Genomic DNA, 19877 nt, shown 5'->3' on the forward strand with positions numbered 1-19877 from the left:
TGATAGCCTTTGGAACTCTGTGATGTAACTGTCTACCGTGCCTATTTGTCTCAGCTGCACCAGATCTTTGAAGTTTAGTTCAGGATCCTTCCCATCAAAATGCTCGATGAGTCCCTTAAACACAATTTCCCCCGCCTGAATATCTCATTCTTAGATCAACATAGTCTTTGTAGGATATACCGCCTTCCATATTTGCATTCCTCCAATCTTCTTGAAGTTGTTCTTGCATTTCTTGGAAGGTGGGCTCTCATTCTTTGCGTGGTGCTTTCATCCTTGCAAGGAAGATTGGTTTTGAAGGTCAAGAGCAAGAGGGTTGAGTCGTAACAGAGTTGTCGCTACGCCCATTTTGTTCTCCAATTGCTTTCCCCGTGGCCAATTTCAATAATGTTTCCTACATAAGTCGTTGGGTTTTGTTAATCTGAATTTGTTTTTTGTTGAGCTCTTTTAGAAGATTCGTGAGTTTTTTCATAGGATCATGTGGATCCCTCATTCTACCAATGAAGTGATCTCGCTTTAAACTTCGGGTATAAACTTGCATTCACTTCCAGGTTGGCAGAATCACTAGCTTTGATACCACTGTAATGATCTCGATCCTAGAATGACCACCACTTCAATATCTAAGTTTCAAATTTTGACCCAAACATATCAGTAATGGTCGTACGATACAAATAAGGAGGGTCAATGCATGTATGAATTTTTCAATGTCGTACAGTCTAGGCCTATATGGCGGACACGTGTGGGTCCATACGGTGAGTCGGCACGAGGGATGGAGGGAGGGCCTAAGTTGGTCGTACAATTGTAGACCATAAGGTAAGCTGGGAAGAATGGCGTGAGGAGATTGTCGTATTGTGGGTGTAACTGGAAGGATAGACGATGAGGCATAGGTCATATCGTGCTAATGTAGGGGTCATAACGCTGGAGACTGTATGTAGGTGTATTTGGGCAAATGCCTACAAGTAGCATTCACTGAATGTCGCGAAGTTGATGTCTTGCAATAAAGGATGATAGTGGTAGAAATCAAGTGTGATTGTCGTACTGTAGGTGCAAGTGAAAGGATACATGGTGAGGCATAGGCCGTACAATGCTAATGTAGGGGCCATACGGCTGGAGACTATACGTAGGTATATTTGGGCCATCACCTACTAGTAGCAGTTGTCGAATATCACGAAGCTAATGTCATACGATAAAGGATGTTAGTGGCAAAATAAAGAGCAATCACCCTATGTACGTTTGTCGATACTAATGATCATATACATCTTCATAGATTAATTGCCATTGTAATTTAATGGATGCACACAAGTAGAAAGCTAAGAGACAATTTCTGATTATGTTCACCACAGTATCAATTTGAAATTGCAAATGTGCCAAAGTCAGAGAGGGAATAGGGTGAGGGTTGAATCCCACCGAAACCGTGATAGCAAAGTAGGGAAGATCTTTCACTTCCGAAATGGAAAACAATAGCAGAATTCGCAAATACAATAAAATAAACCAAGTCACTTAACTACAACAACTAACCCGACGGGCATATATACCCCGTCGGAGGAAAACTCCCAGGGGAGAAACAATGCACTGACACATTACATGGAAAACACCTAGACCTACGTAAAATTAAAGATGGGCCCAAGATATAGATAAATCAATTGGGATCCCAAATAAAGTAGTTATTTTATTTTTATTTAATGAAGGGGATATTACAATTTATCTTAAACCTGTGTTTAGTCCTGTCTCTAATTGGAAGGGTTATATAGCTTGAAGAAGTAGATGTGGTGCAAATTCAACATGACCTGCAAAACCACTTCGAAAATGCACCAATAATCCAACACTTGTGCGCTAAGATGGAATCAGTTGCACCAAAACCACAGAAGTTCTTCAAATAAATGTGTCTGAATCTCATCATCAAACTTGTAAGTTTCACATAGGATTCTGCTGCAGCCAAGACAAAAAAACAGGTGCAACCAGGTTTACTTTTTCTTTCTTTCTTTTTTTGTTGTTTTTGTCTTCAAAGGGTGCAAAACAACTTAAGAAAAGGAATTGGAATCAAGAGTACTTTTTGGAAAGCATGTCTGAAGATTTAATTGAGTTTACAGTGGTTTGAGAAAGTTAAATATCTATTTTCATTTTACAAAAGTTCAAATGTCAAATGCTGAAATCCTGTGTTAGCCTGGCCATTGTTTTTCTATTTTCCAATTCCAACCGTCCCTTGTAATTTTCCATTCTATTTTATATTATAGAAATTTCCTTTTTTACAAAATGCTACTGTCTTTTTTCCTACATTCAATTCAGCAATTGCATGTTCAATGTAAGGGATTCGCAGAAAATACCCTACGTAGAAGCATAGCACGGTGAGTTATGCCAAAGGCAAGGCAAGCTGTGATTCTTTTGAGCATCCTATAACAAGAGGAATCAATAGATTAAAATGCCACCTTGCTTGAACACCTGAACATGATGTGAAGGCATGTCCTAACATGCCTGATGAGCTCAAGAGAGAAATGAAGGTGCTACTTACCAGTTTTGATATGAAGAAAACAGAAAGATATAAAACAGTGGAAGTAGTTGTTGAGTTTTCTGGATCTGCTGCAAATGTAATGGCATTGTCTGTTGAGGTATATGTTTTCCATATGCAACATCCTCTCATTTATATTGAGCATAAGTTATTGAATAGACATGTCTATTCAATAATCAAATAATTAATTTATATAAACTTAATTATTGCTATATATATAAATAATAAGTTTATATCTCACATAGAATTATATCTCATATATAATTACATATATATCCATAGAGTTATCCGACAGAAGCTACCAAACATTAACACTCCCTCTTAGCAAGGGAGGATAAACACAAGACAAATATTACACCATTGGTAATATTAAGAATATCTCAGAAGTTTTCCACCATTTAATATAGCATACGATATCAAGAGTCTTGATCTCCCAAAATATCAACATCCGATATTCATCAAGTGCTCGAAAATAAGGTTTGATATCACATTTGATATCAAGAGTACTGGCCTCCCAAAATATTAATGATATTCACCACTTACTCAAAACATTTAGATATCACATTTGATATCAAGAGTATTGGGCTCCTAGAATATCAATGATATTCACCAATTACTCAAAACGTTTAGATATCACATTTGATATCATGAATATTGGCCTCCCAAAATATCAACGATATTCACCAAGTACTCTAAGAGTAATGGCCTCCCAGAATGTTGAGATACAAGACATTAACCATTTACTCAATTTATTTTATATCATAATATGAGTTTATTGTAAGATCGTCACCTTACAACAACTTCTCCAAATACAAGTGATGATCATTTGGAAGTCGTCACTTACTCATGATGTACACAGGGGATAGGCCCATATAAAAGGCCCATGGTCACAGTCCTCTTGACCGTGACAACTTATAGATCATTATAGTGTTAAATCCTAACCTAAATAATCCTACAGGTCTTACAGTACAAACCGTACCTCTCCTAAATGATAATATATCTTAAGAATGGCATTTGTTATTTATACCTATCTATCCTATAGGTGCCAGCTATCTTCTTGGAGGTGCCTTTGTTAATATTTGACTAAACTATTGATTAGTTAGTTAAGTTCTAAACTAAAGTTACTAGAAGTCGCCGACTTAGGAAAAGGTTTTATTAATGTCTTTTGAAGGGTTATACTCCTTGAAGGAGACACCCCTTTAGCAAGGTATATGATCAGTTGTGGATGTAGAATTAGAGGACACACAAAAATACAATAGTCTGCTCCTCTATGCATTTCATTTCCAGCATTTGATGAGTCTGCAAAATATATATTTTCAGATCAGAATAATACAGTGGATTTATGCTCAAGTTAATTTATACTTTCAGTCAACACACTGAATATTTAGTATATTAAAGAAGTTCACTCTCAGCCATTCTGGGTTCTGATTTTTAACTCTGATTCAGACTCAGAATTTGCAGAACTGTACATATAGAAACCATCTCAGCATGGTTTACTCCCTCTTAATCAATAAAATCGAGTTCACTGAAGGTTAACCAAATAGCATCCTCAGTCTTCTCCCTCTGAATCTGAATCTCCCTCTTTTTCCTGCACGAACATTCTCGGAGGAAAAGATCAAGGCAAATAGCTCATATAGAGATATAAAATAAGAATGATAACATTAGTTTGATGTTTAGCAATTTAACTCATGCATATTACTAACAACAACATAAATGATTATACCATCACTTTTTATTTTATATTTTCAAAAATTAAGATAACATAATACTAAATTTTATTCATAATATAATACTTAATAATAATCAATTCATTTGATATCACATATCAAATATATATTATGAATTAATTCATAACATATAACATATAGAATATCAGATATATATAGTATGAATTGATTGAATTTTAACATTAGAATAAAACATAAAATATATCATACCTTCACCAAGAATTTATTTGGTACTTTTCCTCTTTCCATTCAACCGTATTACTTAGAGAACTGATTTAAAATATATTATTCCTATTTTAGGTCAGCTAAAGCTGCACGGACACAGTGGGTGTTGCATGCCTAAAATTTCTTCCAAGAACGGTCCCCTTCTTCGCTTTTCTTTGTAAGATATCAAAGAACTCGTCAGTCGCCTAGGTGGTAGTTCCATTGGCTTCTTTCCTACCTATTCAGGCGTAGTTATATGGCACCTAAACTGATCGGTATTAATATGTTCTTGTTACCCATACTTATTATCGAATCATATTTAATGCCACCTTTATATTGTGATTCTCAATGTTGTGTATGGACTCGCAGATTCTACTTCCTTTATTTTTCTTTTACTTCCCATGATGATTCTTCCCTTCTTTAATCACCCAATTTTTCATTATTGACACTAATGGTTAATTTCTGTGACAATGGCTGCAGATTCTCCGCTAGCAGGAAATATAAGATATTGAAGAGTATTTTGTATCCTCTGTTAATGTCAAACATTATCTTCAGACTTACATTGTGCTTTGAAATGCTCGTGGTGACCGTGTATGTGCCAATATGAAGAAAGCACGGTACATATGAAACATGTTTGACAGAATAACGCAAAGATAGGTCTCAATGCATACCAAACATGCAATATTAAATAAGGAACCCAGATTGTTTAATGGAGTGTCTTAGAGACGATCGAGTGGTACGATACATATTTCTTATTGCATAGATGATTGTATTGCTCGCTTGATGACAAAACAACTTGCAAATGATGTTGGAAGGTCACTCCTCATTTAGAATGACAGTTTCCTCCACTCATTGCAGATCATCGTTGTTTATAATCTCTCCACCTTTGGCCTTTCATGTTAGCAGGCCCATATTTTATAGTTATCAGGGATGAGTGAGATCCTTTCTACATTTAGGAATTGCAGTTATCATAATTTGCAGTAACCAGCTCTGATACCATGTTAGAGTTTTCTGGATCTGCTGCAAACGTAATGGCATTGCCTGTTGAGGTATATGTTTTCCATATGCAACATCCTCTCATTTAAATTGAGCATAAGTTATTGAATAGACATGTCTATTCAATAATCAAATAATTAATTTATATAAACTTAATTATTGTTATATATATATATATATATATATATATATATATATATATATATATATATATATATATATATATATATATATATATATATATATATATATATATATATATATATATATATATATATATATATATATATATTTCTATTTCTCACATAAAATAAGTTTATATCTCACATAGAATTATATCTCATATATAATTACATGTATATCAATAGAGTTATCCGATAGAAGCTACCGAACATTAACAGTAGTGGCAGTAATGTTGAATTCTAATCCAAATTCATGGAATTCATCAAGACATTCTTTTATTGGCCCATGGCTTTATCAACCACTTTCCTCTACTACTAAGACTGAGAAGAGTTACAATTGTCTTCACTCTTCACCAAATTTCTTTATTCCTCGCAATATTACAAGGCAATGACCTTTCATTGATAGCAACATTTAAAACAAAGAAACATCATGGAGCCGAAATAGCAGCAGAAAACTTATGATACCACTATAAAACACCCTTCCATGTGGCAAACGGCCCATATCGGAATGAAAATTGACAATTGGTGATTGTAGTTTATAACTCCAACAGCTAAGGATTCCAAAGGACCATTTCTAGAGTAGGCCTTCAAAAAATACATATCTTGTAGTTGATGATCAAAAAACTATGCCAAAGAAAGGGCTGTAGCATCTTATCAGATGGATGGACAGGTGATGGGGAAAGCTTGTAAATTTTTAGTTTTCCACGTGGCATGTTCATGATCTTTAAGTTTGTGGATACCTCATGCTATGTCAAAAATGATGAAGTTTAATGCAATATGTTGGAAGTGGTTATCCAATAGGTTGGTAGTGTTGTATGAATTGTCGCAAACAATGCCACAAATACATAGGAATAATTATTATGGAGAAACATCCCACTATTGATTGAGGTCCTCATATTGCAAATTGCATAGATCTGATGATTGAGAACATTGGAATGTTGGATGGATCAAAAATGTGGTAGAAAACACTAAAGGAATAATCAAGTTTATCTACAACCATTCTTGAATCTTTTCTAAGTTTTATTTAATAAGAGATCACATAAATGTCAAGGATCTTGTACAACCAAGGGTGATAATTTGCCAAAAAAATCCTCACTTTCAAGAGCATTGTAACCACAATTCTTTCTCTCAAAGGGATGTTTGTGAGTAATTGCTTGGATGGAATTTCCATGCTCCAAATGAAAATAAGGGAGAAGGCTACAAGAACTAATTTTGATAAGTTGATCATCAAAAATATAAGAGTTACTAGAAAAGGTCTAACAATTATAAACATAACTTTTATAGGGAAGCATTTTTGCTATAGTTTGTTAATTTCTTATAAATTAAAATTTATTGATAAGTAGGAGATAATTTCCACAGCAAGTCAAATTGTGATATTGCTATCAGGATTTAACTGTGTGATTTTGAGTCAAACTCATTGACCCACGTTTCATGAGTAGTGATTCAACATGAATCCATCTCTCATGAGAATAAATGGAACACTTAGCACTCATTGGCTCTAGGTGATGCTCACAGGGGTGAAGCACCGGGACTTCCCGGGAGGTCACCCATCCCAATACTAATCCAGCCTGAGCGCATTTAACTACGGAGTTTCCTCCATGGTTAAACCCAAAGCTTGCAACCCCATTTGCAAAACCTTCACCAAGTGTTGTGCCTTATGAACCATTCATTAGAAAGCCCCTTAAGCTCATCAATTGCTAAGAAGGAGATAATTTCCACAGCAAGTCAAATTGTGATGTTGCTATCAGGATTTAACTGTGTGATTTTGAGTCAAACTCATTGACCTACGTTTCATGAGTAGTGATTCAACATGAATCCATCTCTCATGAGAATAAAAATGGAACACTTAGCACTCATTGGATCTAGGTGATGCTCGCAGGGGTGAACCATCAGGACTTCCCAAGAGGTCACCCATTCCAGTACTACTCCAGCCTGAGCGCGCTTAACTACGGAGTTTCCTCCATGGTTAAACCCAAAGCTTGCAACCGCATTTGCAAAACCTTCACCAATGTTGTGCCTTATGAACCATTCATTAGAAAGCCCCTGAAGCTCATCAATTGATAAGTAGGAGATAATTTCCACAAGAAGTCAAATTGTGATATTGCTATCAGGATTTAATAGTGTGATTTTGAGTCAAACTCACTGACCCATGTTTCATGATTAGTGATTCACAGAGAATCTACGTTTCATGATTAGTGATTCACAGAGAAGGATTCTCTGTAAATCACTAATCATGAAACGTGGATCAATGAGTTTGACTCAAAGTCACACAGTTAAATCCTGATAGCAATATCACAATTTGACTTGCTGTGGAAATTATCTCCTACTTATCAATTGATGAGCTTAAGGGGCTTTCTAATGAATGGTTCATAATGCACAACACTTGGTGAAGGTTTTGCAAATGGGGTTGCAAGCTTTGGGTTTAACCATGGAGGAAACTCCGTAGTTGAGCGTGCTCAGGCTGGAGTAGTACTGGGATGGGTGACCTCCCGAGAAGTCTCGGTGCTTCACCCCTGTGAGCATCACCTAGATCCAATGAGTGCTAAGTGTTCCATTTATTCTCATTAGAGATGGATTCATGTTGAATCACTACTCATGAAACGTGGGTCAATGGGTTTGACTCAAAATCACACAGTTAAATCCTGATAGCAATATCACAATTAAAATTTATTTTCAATGTATTTCACAACAAAACCTCTAATCAATATTCTGCATTTGGTGGAAGGTGATAGCATGTTGATGGGTTGCTTTTATGAGGCCGCGGATAGAACCAAAGAAGCCATTTTGCAATACTAAGGTGGTAACTTAAAAAAATATAAGAGGATATGCCACATACTCGATTGTGAATGGACAAACCAACTCCTTTAGCCAACACATGCCTTGGCCTACTACCTAAACTGAAATTATACTTTTCTAATACAATTACGGTTAATGAGGAGATCACGACAGGAACTGTTTTATGCATCAAGAGGATAACAACAAATGATAAAATTAGAGACCATTCTTAACAAGTGCAAGGTCCACAAGAGTGCGAAGGGGAGGCTCTCTTCTTCAACTCAAGCCATTCAAAGGAACAGAAAATAATAGATAGGTAAAAAAATAATCCTTTAATTTTTAATTTAATACTAGAAAGTAGAGATTATAAACTTGAAAATACTCAGTTTACAAAACTTTTACTTAATTCTTATATCATTAATACGTGTGAGAATTATGTTGTTGGTATGCCAAATCTTCAGAAGCTAGCAATCTATGTTCTGGCCCAATCTTGAAGTGCTCCTGGATGCGAATTAAAGCCTATTTGAGAAAATTCACATCAGGAAGAGAAGCAAGCTAACCCAAAAGTGCCCCATTGACCTTGTCTTTGTCTAGTACAAGCTTCACCTACAAGCCAATAACGCGGAAGTCCTCATGATGCGATTGACTTGGATAGCATTGATCCATTTCGCGATAGGACCATCGAATACGAACAAAACAATATCATGTTCACTGTGGGCACATCACAGGTTTTGAAGGAGCAGCAACAGCATCAACAATAGTGGATCATCAGAGGAAGGCAGGCATTGAGGAAACAATCAGTCCTTATGTTGATATCATCTTACTTTTGTTCAATGCTTGAAAGTTCAAGCTACACTAGGAGAGAGTAAAGGATTTAGATTATGTTTAGCTGTTTTTTGAAATATGTAAGCAATTACAATTATACTATCATTGTACAATTATTTATAATTTTATTCTCATACAATGTATTGCTGACTTCAAAATTTTGAAATTTCATATTTTGTGCATTTGAAGATAACATGACATGTAGTCTTTGAACTGTGACGAATTGATAATCAAAAAAAGACGCATTCTCTAAAAAAACATTACTTTCTGGTTTTTTGTGTTAACTGATTTTCTACATTTTTGGCAGTCCCAAATCAAAGTTGAAATTTTCATCTGCAGTCTAAGTTTCCCAACTATGAAAATATATATGAATGTATGCAGAGTCGTAGACTTAGTGTATGTGTGTGTTCTATAAAACTTAAGCATATCTATACAAATAGCTAAAATATTAAGGATCTGTGCAGCTATTGGATAACTTTCTAAATGGTGGCAAGGCATGCATCTAACTTAGATGCATATATATTGAGAAGTCCCATTATTAACTAGGAATTATCAAACAGAGCAACATGTGAATGTCCATAAAACAATAAAAAGTGAGTGATCGCAAACAAAAGTTACGAAAGACAGTTGCAAGAAAAGAGCAAGCTACTACAGCAAAGGTGTGTTGCTTTCACAAAGGTTCTTTCCTTTCAAATAAAAGCTTTTTGCTTCTGATTTTTCACAACTTGTTGCAACATACCTGAGTACCCCAGTCACCCACATGATTTCGACGTAGAACTTCAACCTTACAAAACTCTAGCATTCGAGCAAGGCAATCACCAATTATCGTTGACCTTAAATGGCCAACGTGCATTTCTTTAGCAATATTAGGAGAGGAGAAGTCTACAACTGCTTTTGTTATTGGAAGAACAGGAGCCCAAGTACTGATGCCAGCTTGTAACATTTGTCGAATTCTCTGCATTACAAAAATATGTTTGAACATAAATAAAACAACAACTAAGATTAATATGATACTCAATCTAATTATTGTGCATGTTTTAAGGCCAAAAAGCACATTCACAGCACAAAAAGGTGAATCTTTATAGCTACAAGAAACATAAAGATATTAAATTACCTCTGCAATCCATATATCTGACAAAACAATATTTACAAAACCAGGACCAGCAACAGAGCTCCTCTCTATCATATCAGATTTGGGCAAGTTTTTCATTATTGCCTGCATGTATAAACAATTCCAATAATGTTGTGAGGATAGAAAAAATTATAAAAATTGAATTGCATGAAAAAAGATTTATATTCAGTTTTGTAATGGCTAATGGGTAGAAGTGGGAGAATGGCAAAAGGAGAGAAGAATGAATCCACTGACAAAATCAACAAATATGTAAATCATTTATGAACTACTAGACCCTACTCATTCAAGATGAGAGCAAAAGAAACTTTTTAGACTGCAGCTAACAATGCTTTAAACTATGGGGAGCATCTTGTGGTGGAACACTTAAATGGTTGCATTGTTAATGGTGCACCCATGGTTCAAATGATTGAATCCCCACATAGCCCAAATAAACAGTGTTAATGCCGGTTTGGGCCACCTTTTCTGGGCTGGTGTTCTCGCAGGATATATGCCCCTACTGGGTTACCGTGCTCACAGGTTAACTTTACCAAAAAAAAAAAAACACAATACTTTAAACTATGTGGTTGTTTAAAGACTTCCAAGTATAAGAATTGACACTCAGTTGAGCATAAGACAAGAAGTTCCTATAATCTTGAAGCACCCATATTTTATTTTGAAAAAGAAACAATCCCACGAATTCACATTTACCAATAGGCAAGATCATTGTGAGCTTGCTTGAGTGAGGACAGCTGATAAATTTGTCTCATGCCACACTACTTGTATCACGCCCATCAATAAACCATTTATCAACAATGTCAAACCATTTCCATTTTCATGTAGCATTTCACATCACATCTTCTGCCATACACAAGGTATGGTAAGCTAGCTTCAGATGCACCAATTTCTGTCCCTCATAATAGTTATTGTCATAGGAATTCAAGATGGGGGAGTTGGAGTTGTTGGCAATGGCAATGGCAGGAAGTTTCTAAAGCATTGCAGAAGTCGGGGGCAGGGGGGAGGTTCCATTACTGATCCCTCTTCTCTCCTCGGAAAACAAAGAAAAACGTGGTAACATCACTGTTAAATCTCTCCATTTAAACTAACAACAAGGTCATCTTTGAAGCCACAGACTTCATTGATTCAATTATCAATATCCTCAGAGCAGGTCTTAGCATCATAGCCATGGAACACGCAACAGCAGCAACCCTCAGCCTTTCCACCATTTAGGACCACACGAAGATGATAGACAAGAAACCAGAAGCCATTCTGTCAACCGCAGATCTGCTGTGCACAGAAACCTTGGGAGCAAATGAGATGCAATCTCAGCACTCTTCAATTTTGCCATTTTCAAAGACAATGCCCTCGGAGGGGTAGAAGCCAGTGCTGTTCCATTCCTGGTGAAACTTCTGGTTGATGATGAGCAAAAACAGCCAGGGCGTGCATATGATGCTTTAGCAAAGACACAGTCTCATTGCAATCAGCCAGGCATCTGCAATACCCATTTTAGTAGGTCTTCTTTGCTTGGCTTTTCCCAAAGGAAAGGAAAACTCCATAGCCTGCTCTCTGCGAAAATGGAGAAGGCCTTGTTATAAACTCTGTTCTCAGAATCGCTTCAGTGGTGCCCTTATTGTATGGGCTTCTCACCTCAGAAGCCCCATCACTGCCACTAACCCCTTGTGGTAATCTTTTTTTTTCTTTTAATTTCACAAAAATAGTAAATTGATTCAAGTATATACAAATTGGCTAACAGCTATCAATCCTCAAAAATGGGTACAGCTATCATTTTTCAAAATTGGATTACAGATATCATTCTTGAAAATTTGGGTTACAAAATAATTTTTCATAGATTGGGGTTACAGACATTTTTTAATTCAAGAATGTTAATGAGATTGCCTTCTTGCTCTTTGCTATGGATTGAATTGTATTCATCTGCAATGTCTGCTTTTAGGGCTATGACAACGGCATAGACATAGATTAACAGTATACATATTAAGTGTTAACAGTGTTCTTGTTCCTTTAAAATTTTACATTCAGAAATATTTAGAGATTTTTTTATTGTTAAATATGCAGAGTTTTTTTCCTTTGTTTTAGAGATTTTTTTTCTTTGTTAAATCATTAAATGTTCATGACAACCTTCTCATCAACTGTATTCATTTATAAAAAATGTAATTGAGAATTTCCTCAAATAATGTAATGGAATTTGTTTCTTAAAGATTCCCTAGGGCACTTTCGGAATTACATCTGAAATACATTGCACAACTCAATGGATTTTTTCAGGAGTTTAAACAGTGTAGATTTATTTCAGAGTAACATTTCTTCTGAAGCATCATGCCTTGTATATTGGTTCAAATTTTTGCATTCGCTTATAGTTTCTAAAGTCTTTTCATTAAATCCACTCTCCGTAAATCTTGTGATCACTGCATTCCATAAGACAACTATATCATATAAAATCAGTTCACATACCTTGCTTTCAAGGTCACATTTTGTACAGGTGTCTACCAAACCCTCATTATGCTGGATGAATGTTCATACTTGGTTCCAAAGCTCCCATTTACCACAGCAAGGGAAGATGTGGGCAAATGTTGGTAAATCTGCCTTACACCCACTACATGCATTTCCATGAAACATCCTGAAGCCTGTTCAACGAAACCATTTTTTGCTGTGTTTCTGAAAAGTCTCAAGTTATTTTAACAGATTAATTTTGCACAAATCCGTCAATCAGGGCCAATGAGACCACATTTCTTTTAGGCACTCCATAAAACAGGGCACAAACAGGGACTGAGCTTCAATGTTTTGCGTACATATCTATCAGCACTGGTGCAACAACAGCATCAGACAAAATTCTCCTACATTTATGGACAATTTTACACTTCATTCCAGAGCTCCCATTTTTGGCACAGGCAGGGATGATGCAGGCAAAGTCTATGAGACCACATAATATTGAGGTATTCTGCCAAGCTTCTCATGAGCTATGTATTTGACACTATGTTTTTTGGCTCATATGCTGGTGCTAGAGGTGAGTGCTCACACCTACATGTATAATTTTCTTGATGTTAAAAATTTGATGGGCAATTAATTTACATAGAATCCATTCTTAACAGTTGGAACATATGTTGTTGCAAGTAAAAAGAAGACACGTTATCTAATCATTTTTTTAAAAATTGCTTAGCTAGGGTTTCTTAATATTTTTCCTCTAAGCTCTTCCATATCTTCTCATCTGCTCATTGAAGAAGAATCTCCAAGTAAATACAATGCCGTGGTTTCAAGAATTTTTTTTGGGAGGATTCATTTCTTTACCCACATCCCGGTCTCTACATTAGGTGCTATAAGCTGCTGTACTTCTACATATTTTTCTTTGTCTGTTTTCATGGTCATCTACTAAGGAAGCGCTTTCAGAGATGTGGTCTATTACCTTGGCTGGGACTTGACAATCTGTAAGGAAAATTAGCATTACCTTTTTCATATATTAGTTAAATTATCAGGTATCACCCACCTAATAACTCCTGATGTTTGAAAATTTATAGGTCAGTTTCTTTAAAGATTATACAAAAAAATTATGAAAACTTTAAGACCGGCATATTTGGTTATCCAATGTTCCTAAATGGTGTGAAATGCTTGCTGCTTTGTAACAAGCATCGTGGATTAGTCAGATTTATTAATTCAGAAAATTGGGTCTTTTGTTTTTCTATGTTGCTTTTGAGGGCTGTTTGCTAAATAAAACAAAAGTATTAAGGAAGAGCAAGCCACAATCCCTAAGAATATTTGCAAGTGTATGGCTCTAGCTATAATAATACAGTGGAGAAGAATACACATGAAATTCAGGTCTCCTTGTACATTAATAGAGAATGTTCGCTTTGTAGCTCTGTAAAATGCTTTTAATTATGATTTTTCTATGTTCCCATCATATTTATAGCTAAACATTGCCAAACATTGTCCATGCATGGTCTGAATCTTATATTTTTCAGCTTTTTGAACTGCCATGTTCTGGATTTTAAAACTGTAAAAAGAAATGAAAGGAATTCAGAAAAAATGGTAATAAGCATTTTAGTAAGGATGATGATATAGTTGATGTTTCAGATCATTCTGATGATGAATGATTAAACGTGTGTGGGAATGTCAATTGAGAAACATATATATTTGATTCCAGAAGTGAAGTTGCAACTAATTTATCCCACATTTAAATTCAAATCTTCACATCAAAATGGTTGAGAAATTCTTAACAGGTAAAATGAAAAAGCATTTAAATTTAAATATTAAGAGCGCTGAAGAGAGCTAACCTTGCTTTAATTAATCTTATAAAAAAATCCTTTTATTGCTTTCAGGAGCTGTCACCTAAGTCAGACACTAGCAATCATTAGAAATTTGCAGAAGACCAAGCAAAAGGAGGTTGCAAATGAGCCACTTTCATACTTTAAAAAGAAAAAAACTTGTTCATGCCACTGATCAAGCCATAATTTAAGGGAGCACGAGCAGCTGGTAAAAGCAAAGCTTTTTAGCATCCAGAGTTCCTTCTAAAAAGATAATGCCAATGAAAGTTTGATAGGATGCTCTTGGTTGCATATATTGGGAAAAATATTTTAGGTGAATTGACCATTTGCTTTCTCAGACATGGCAAAGCTCACCCTTGACTATTTTGAAAATGCTTTGGGAAATTTTTCTTAAAATTCATTCATGTGTCTTTTTAGGTTATAATTGTATTCAATGTGGTAAGAAATATGTTGTTCAATTGACATAGAACCATAAACGTAAACTTGTAAGTGTTGTAGTTAGTGTTTGATACAGTGAACAGCTGCATAAACCAGGTTACATTGCATATGCTGGACTTTTCAAAAGAGTTCAGACTGTATACCTTGTCTGAAGAATTTTGGCATCCCAACTCACCAACCAAAACCAGTGAAATGGATTCAGGAATGGAAAATTATGGTATATTACAACTTTATGTTATTTATATTATTTTATTAAGATCGTTGGCAGATGTAATTGCATTGCCATCTTTTTGGTATGTGTTTTCCAAATGCGATCAATCAATTACATTAATATTGAGTATAAGCCATGAATAGACATGTCCCTTCATGGGACATGTCTATTCGTTAATCAGATAATTAATATAATAATATATTTAATCATATATATATATATATATATATATATATATATATATCATATGTGTGTGTGTGCGTGCGCGTGCGTGCATGTGTGTTTATCCAACAGAAGCTATCAAACATCAACACTCCCTCTTAGCTAGGGAGGATAAACACATGTATTACCTCAAAATAATATCAAGTTAGCAAGGTTAAGGATATCTTTGATCAGAAGATATCCATCATTTTGATATTGCATTTGATATCAAGAGTATTTGTCTCCCAGAATATCAACATATGATATTCACCAAATACTCAATAGGTTTAATATCACATCCGATATCATGAGTATTGATCTCCCAGAATACATGATATTCACCAATTACTCAAAAATGTTTGATATCATGAGTATTGGCCTCCCAGAATATCAATGATATTCACCAAATACTCTTTGAGTAATGGCCTTCCAGAATGTTGAGATGCAAGATATTCACCAAATACTGTAAGTAATGGCCTCCCAGAACATCAAGTAGTGTGATATTCACCAATACTCTATGAGTAATGGCCTTCTAGAACATCAAGACGCATGATATTCACCAAGTACTCTATGTAATGGCCTTCCAAAATATCAATATGCATTACATTCACCATGTACTCAAAAAATGTTTATAAGGTATGTACACACGCATTCTCATAATGCTTACCATATAAACATCCACTATGCAAAGTATAATCTATTAGAGTAAATAATTGTTTATTAATTATTTATTCTTTTACTTAAGTTTACTTAGGTTAATGCATTTATTTATTAGTTGTAGTTTAGGAGTTGTTGACAACACAGGAGTTTGTTCCTATTTAAAGTCATACTTATCCTCTCACCTTGATCGAGGATATCCCAACTTTTGTGAACGTATGCTTAGTTGTCATACTTATCTCCTAGCGCCTTCTAGCTTGTTCTAGAAGTCTCTTTGAGGCCTTTATATTCGGGCTCTCTCATTGTATTTCATAACTCATTTTCAAGACATATTGTATAGCAATACATTTTTCTTTGTTTGCAATATCTTCTCTCTCAGTCCGTTTAGTTTTTCCAAGCTCTACCTCTTCCTTCTTTGGTTTCTCTTTGACAAGTTATTTGCATGTAGGTGATCTTGGCAAGCTATGAAGTTGGCTTTCATCAACTTCTACATAATCTATCATGATCGGCATAAACATGTAAGATATCCATCATAATAGAAAATTAAGTTAACATAAGATCGTCACCTTTCAATAACTTCTGCAAATACAAGTGACATCATTTGGAGGTTGTCACTTCCTCGTGGTATACATAGGGGATAGGCCCATTAAAATCACAAAGTCACAAGCTACATTCATGAATCACAGTCCTCTTGACTGCTACAATTTATTGATAATTGGAGAATCCATTACAATATGGTTTACTCCCTCTAAATCAATATGATCGAGATCACCGAAGGTTGACTGAATCAATCCTCTATCTGCTCCCTCTCTTTCAAGGCTCTAAAATATCAGTCTCCCTCTGAATCTCAATCTCCTTCTTTTTCCTCTTATATCCTTTCATGTGAACTTTACCTCTCTTCCTTCCAAAATGTAGATTGCATATATGTAATGACTCCTCCTAATGGGTCAACTTAAAAATGATCCATTCTTCCATTCCCAATGGGTCACTTGTAGGTGTGACCTGTACCTTTTCCCATGGAGTTGGCGAGTCTCTTGCCACATACATACCTCTCTTTGGTGTGTGCATTGGCATTGTATGTGTTAGGCACCTTTCATATATGTGCTATTTCCCTTGGTTCTATCTAAACTAGCGCTAACGTTTCAGTGGGCCCTTTGTAACTTTATTTGATTTGGCACTGAAGTTTCTATCAATTCTGCCTTGGATCTTTTTCTGGTCTAAGTCCCTTGCTTTCTTCCCTTTTTGAGTAATATGTAAGTGCTTCTTATTGTTATCGAGTGGCATATATCTGTATTTGACCCACTCGTCATTTTTGTAGGACTCGAGCCCTGAATGTGCAGACCGCATTTCAAAAATAGCATATACATTATTAATATTGCCATTGCAATATAGCTCTAATTCCCATGTTGATTCTCCCAATCAGCTGCTTGGTATTATGAATTGTCAAAATGCAAATCGAGCAAAAATTATATTAATTTCTCCTGAGCCTTCCCAAGACGGTCTTGACATGTGTCGTTGTTAGGGGTTTTGACGCACTGAACAACAATGTAGGAAGCATTTGAGAGAGCCAGCAACATAGCCATCATTTCATGAAGCGTTTTGTATGAGCCTAGTTAGTAGTTTGTTCACTCTTGCGCTAGTTGAGAACCCTAGAATCTAGGTGTTAGAGGGACAATTCTCACTACTTACACCGTCTACTTCCTGGTCAAAGAAAGTGCCATTCTCAAAACACAAAAAACAGCCATTGAGAAAAAAAATTTGCTCCATTAGATCTAGGGCAAACCTCTTTCACTTTAGCCTTGGCTACAGCGAGCATTGAAAGCACTGATTGAGTGTGAGATATTCTCTGCATTGAGCAAGTCTATATACTGATCAGTGGAGCCATACTTGTCGATGACCGAAGTAGCAAAAAGGGATCCATTTGAAGACAGAGATGAGGCAAGCTAGCGATTTGAAAACAGCGTCTTGATTGCTATGAAATGTAGTAACATTGTTGTAAGTCATGTTTACACTCATGCTGCAATTAGAACTGACATGGTATTCTTTGGGTCATCTCCCGCTAAAACTAGTACGATTGTGATTATACCCACAAAAAATAATACGTGGTTACTCTCTAACATATCTTCGTGCATCAAACATCAACGCAAAGCATTAAAGTTTGTAAATGGAGTAAGGTAAAAATAATTTTGTGGTTGGACTTTAACAGTCACTTCCTCTCTATCCCTTCTTGTCCAATAGATAGTACGCCAAAGTGATTTCAAAACATTTGCCTTGTATCTGTTAATGATGACATGCATAGAACATTATGTCTTTTAAATGTCTATTCTTAGTTACCGATTATTCTTAGAAACCCTCGAGTGTGGATTCTGATGCGGATGGGTTCCGAATGCATCCGCAAGCCCCGTGGAAGCTGGCTGGAAGCCTGTGGCTAGCTTCTGGCCAGCTTCCACAGGACTTTCAAGTGCATTCAGGAGCATCTGCAAGCCCAGTAGCCAAAACACAAAGACTGATCACAGCATCCTAATATGTTACAAATGATCTTATACGTGCTAAAAGTATGATGGATGTACAAAAGCCACTTTGGCATCATGTCTCTTTGCAATTACAGAACATTACACACCATCAGATTGATTTCTTTTATAGTTATTAATACTTAGTATAGTTTGTCTGACCCAAACTCCAAGGCATTGGATAAACGTTCCATATGATTAAAGCACAACCTTTTAAATTAAATCAGAACTTGCATCAAGATAATCAAAGTGTATAAAGCAGTAGCATTGTGTCAATAAGAGTATAATTCTGGAAAAAGCCAATCATAGAGTTACATTAGAATCAACTTTAAGACCACAGCAAGTATATGGAAAGAAGGGATCATATTCATGCTGCACCTCTCAAGCAAAAATAGAAGAACAGATTATAAAAAATTGTAATTAATAATGACCAATAAATTCCATATTCAGACTTCAAGAAAGTTATGCTAAATAGTGAACCAGGAAAGCCAAAACTTTAATGTAATTTTGTTCAAATTTTATGTTGGACAAGCACATAATGATATATCATATGAATTTTGAAATACCTTGAATTTTGATTAAGGGTTAAGTATCATAGTCATACTATCAAATGATTTGTTTTTGTATATATATATATATATATATATATATATATATATATATATATATATATATATATATATATATATATATATATATATATATATATATATACACACGTTTCCCCCTCATCCGCATCCAAAAGAAAAAAAATTGCGCATCCTATATCTGCTTCCGGAATCCACTTCAAAATCCACATCCGAATTGGTAACTTAGCGTATTTGAGTTACATCTGCAATTAGGCTCTAATACCATGTTATTTTATTAAGATCATTTGCATATGTAATAGCACTGCCACATTTTTTTGGCATGTATTTTCCAAATGCAATCAATCACTTACATTTATATTGAGTATAAGCCATGAATAGACATGTGCTTGGACGTGTCCATTCATAAATCAAATAATTAATAAAAATATTATATTTAATCATTTATATATAATATTAATTTCTCCCATATATTTATATCTCATATAATTATATATTTGTTTATCCGACAGAAGTTATCAAACATCAACAATTTAAAGGTGCAATTTTTCTTTTCATAATTAGTTTACCTATTGTATGACATAATATATTTTGGTTTTTTTATGCATATGCAAAAATAGAGACTAAACCTAGGCAAACACAGAAGATGATAATGTTTAGGTCTCTACAGTACTAAGTTAAA

General features: G+C 35.2%; 1 protein-coding gene across 3 annotated transcripts in view; it reads right to left on the minus strand.

Annotated features, from left to right (window-relative positions):
• Positions 1-19877, minus strand: part of LOC149551976 (arginine--tRNA ligase, cytoplasmic-like) — an 86275-nt gene that overhangs the window by 44168 nt on the left and 22230 nt on the right. For all 3 annotated transcript variants that reach the window (XM_089787466.1, XM_089787463.1, XM_089787465.1), the window contains exons 5-6: positions 10327-10428; positions 9952-10167 (exon numbers count right to left, since the gene is read on the minus strand). In XM_089787466.1, coding sequence (XP_089643592.1) covers positions 9952-10167; positions 10327-10428 — 318 coding nt within the window. The remainder of the gene's footprint in view (positions 1-9951; positions 10168-10326; positions 10429-19877) is intronic.

Source organism: Cupressus sempervirens, chromosome 6, assembly GCF_028749045.1.
Source record: "Cupressus sempervirens isolate cs-2001-9-10 chromosome 6, ASM2874904v1, whole genome shotgun sequence".
NCBI classification, from domain to species: domain Eukaryota; kingdom Viridiplantae; phylum Streptophyta; class Pinopsida; order Cupressales; family Cupressaceae; genus Cupressus; species Cupressus sempervirens.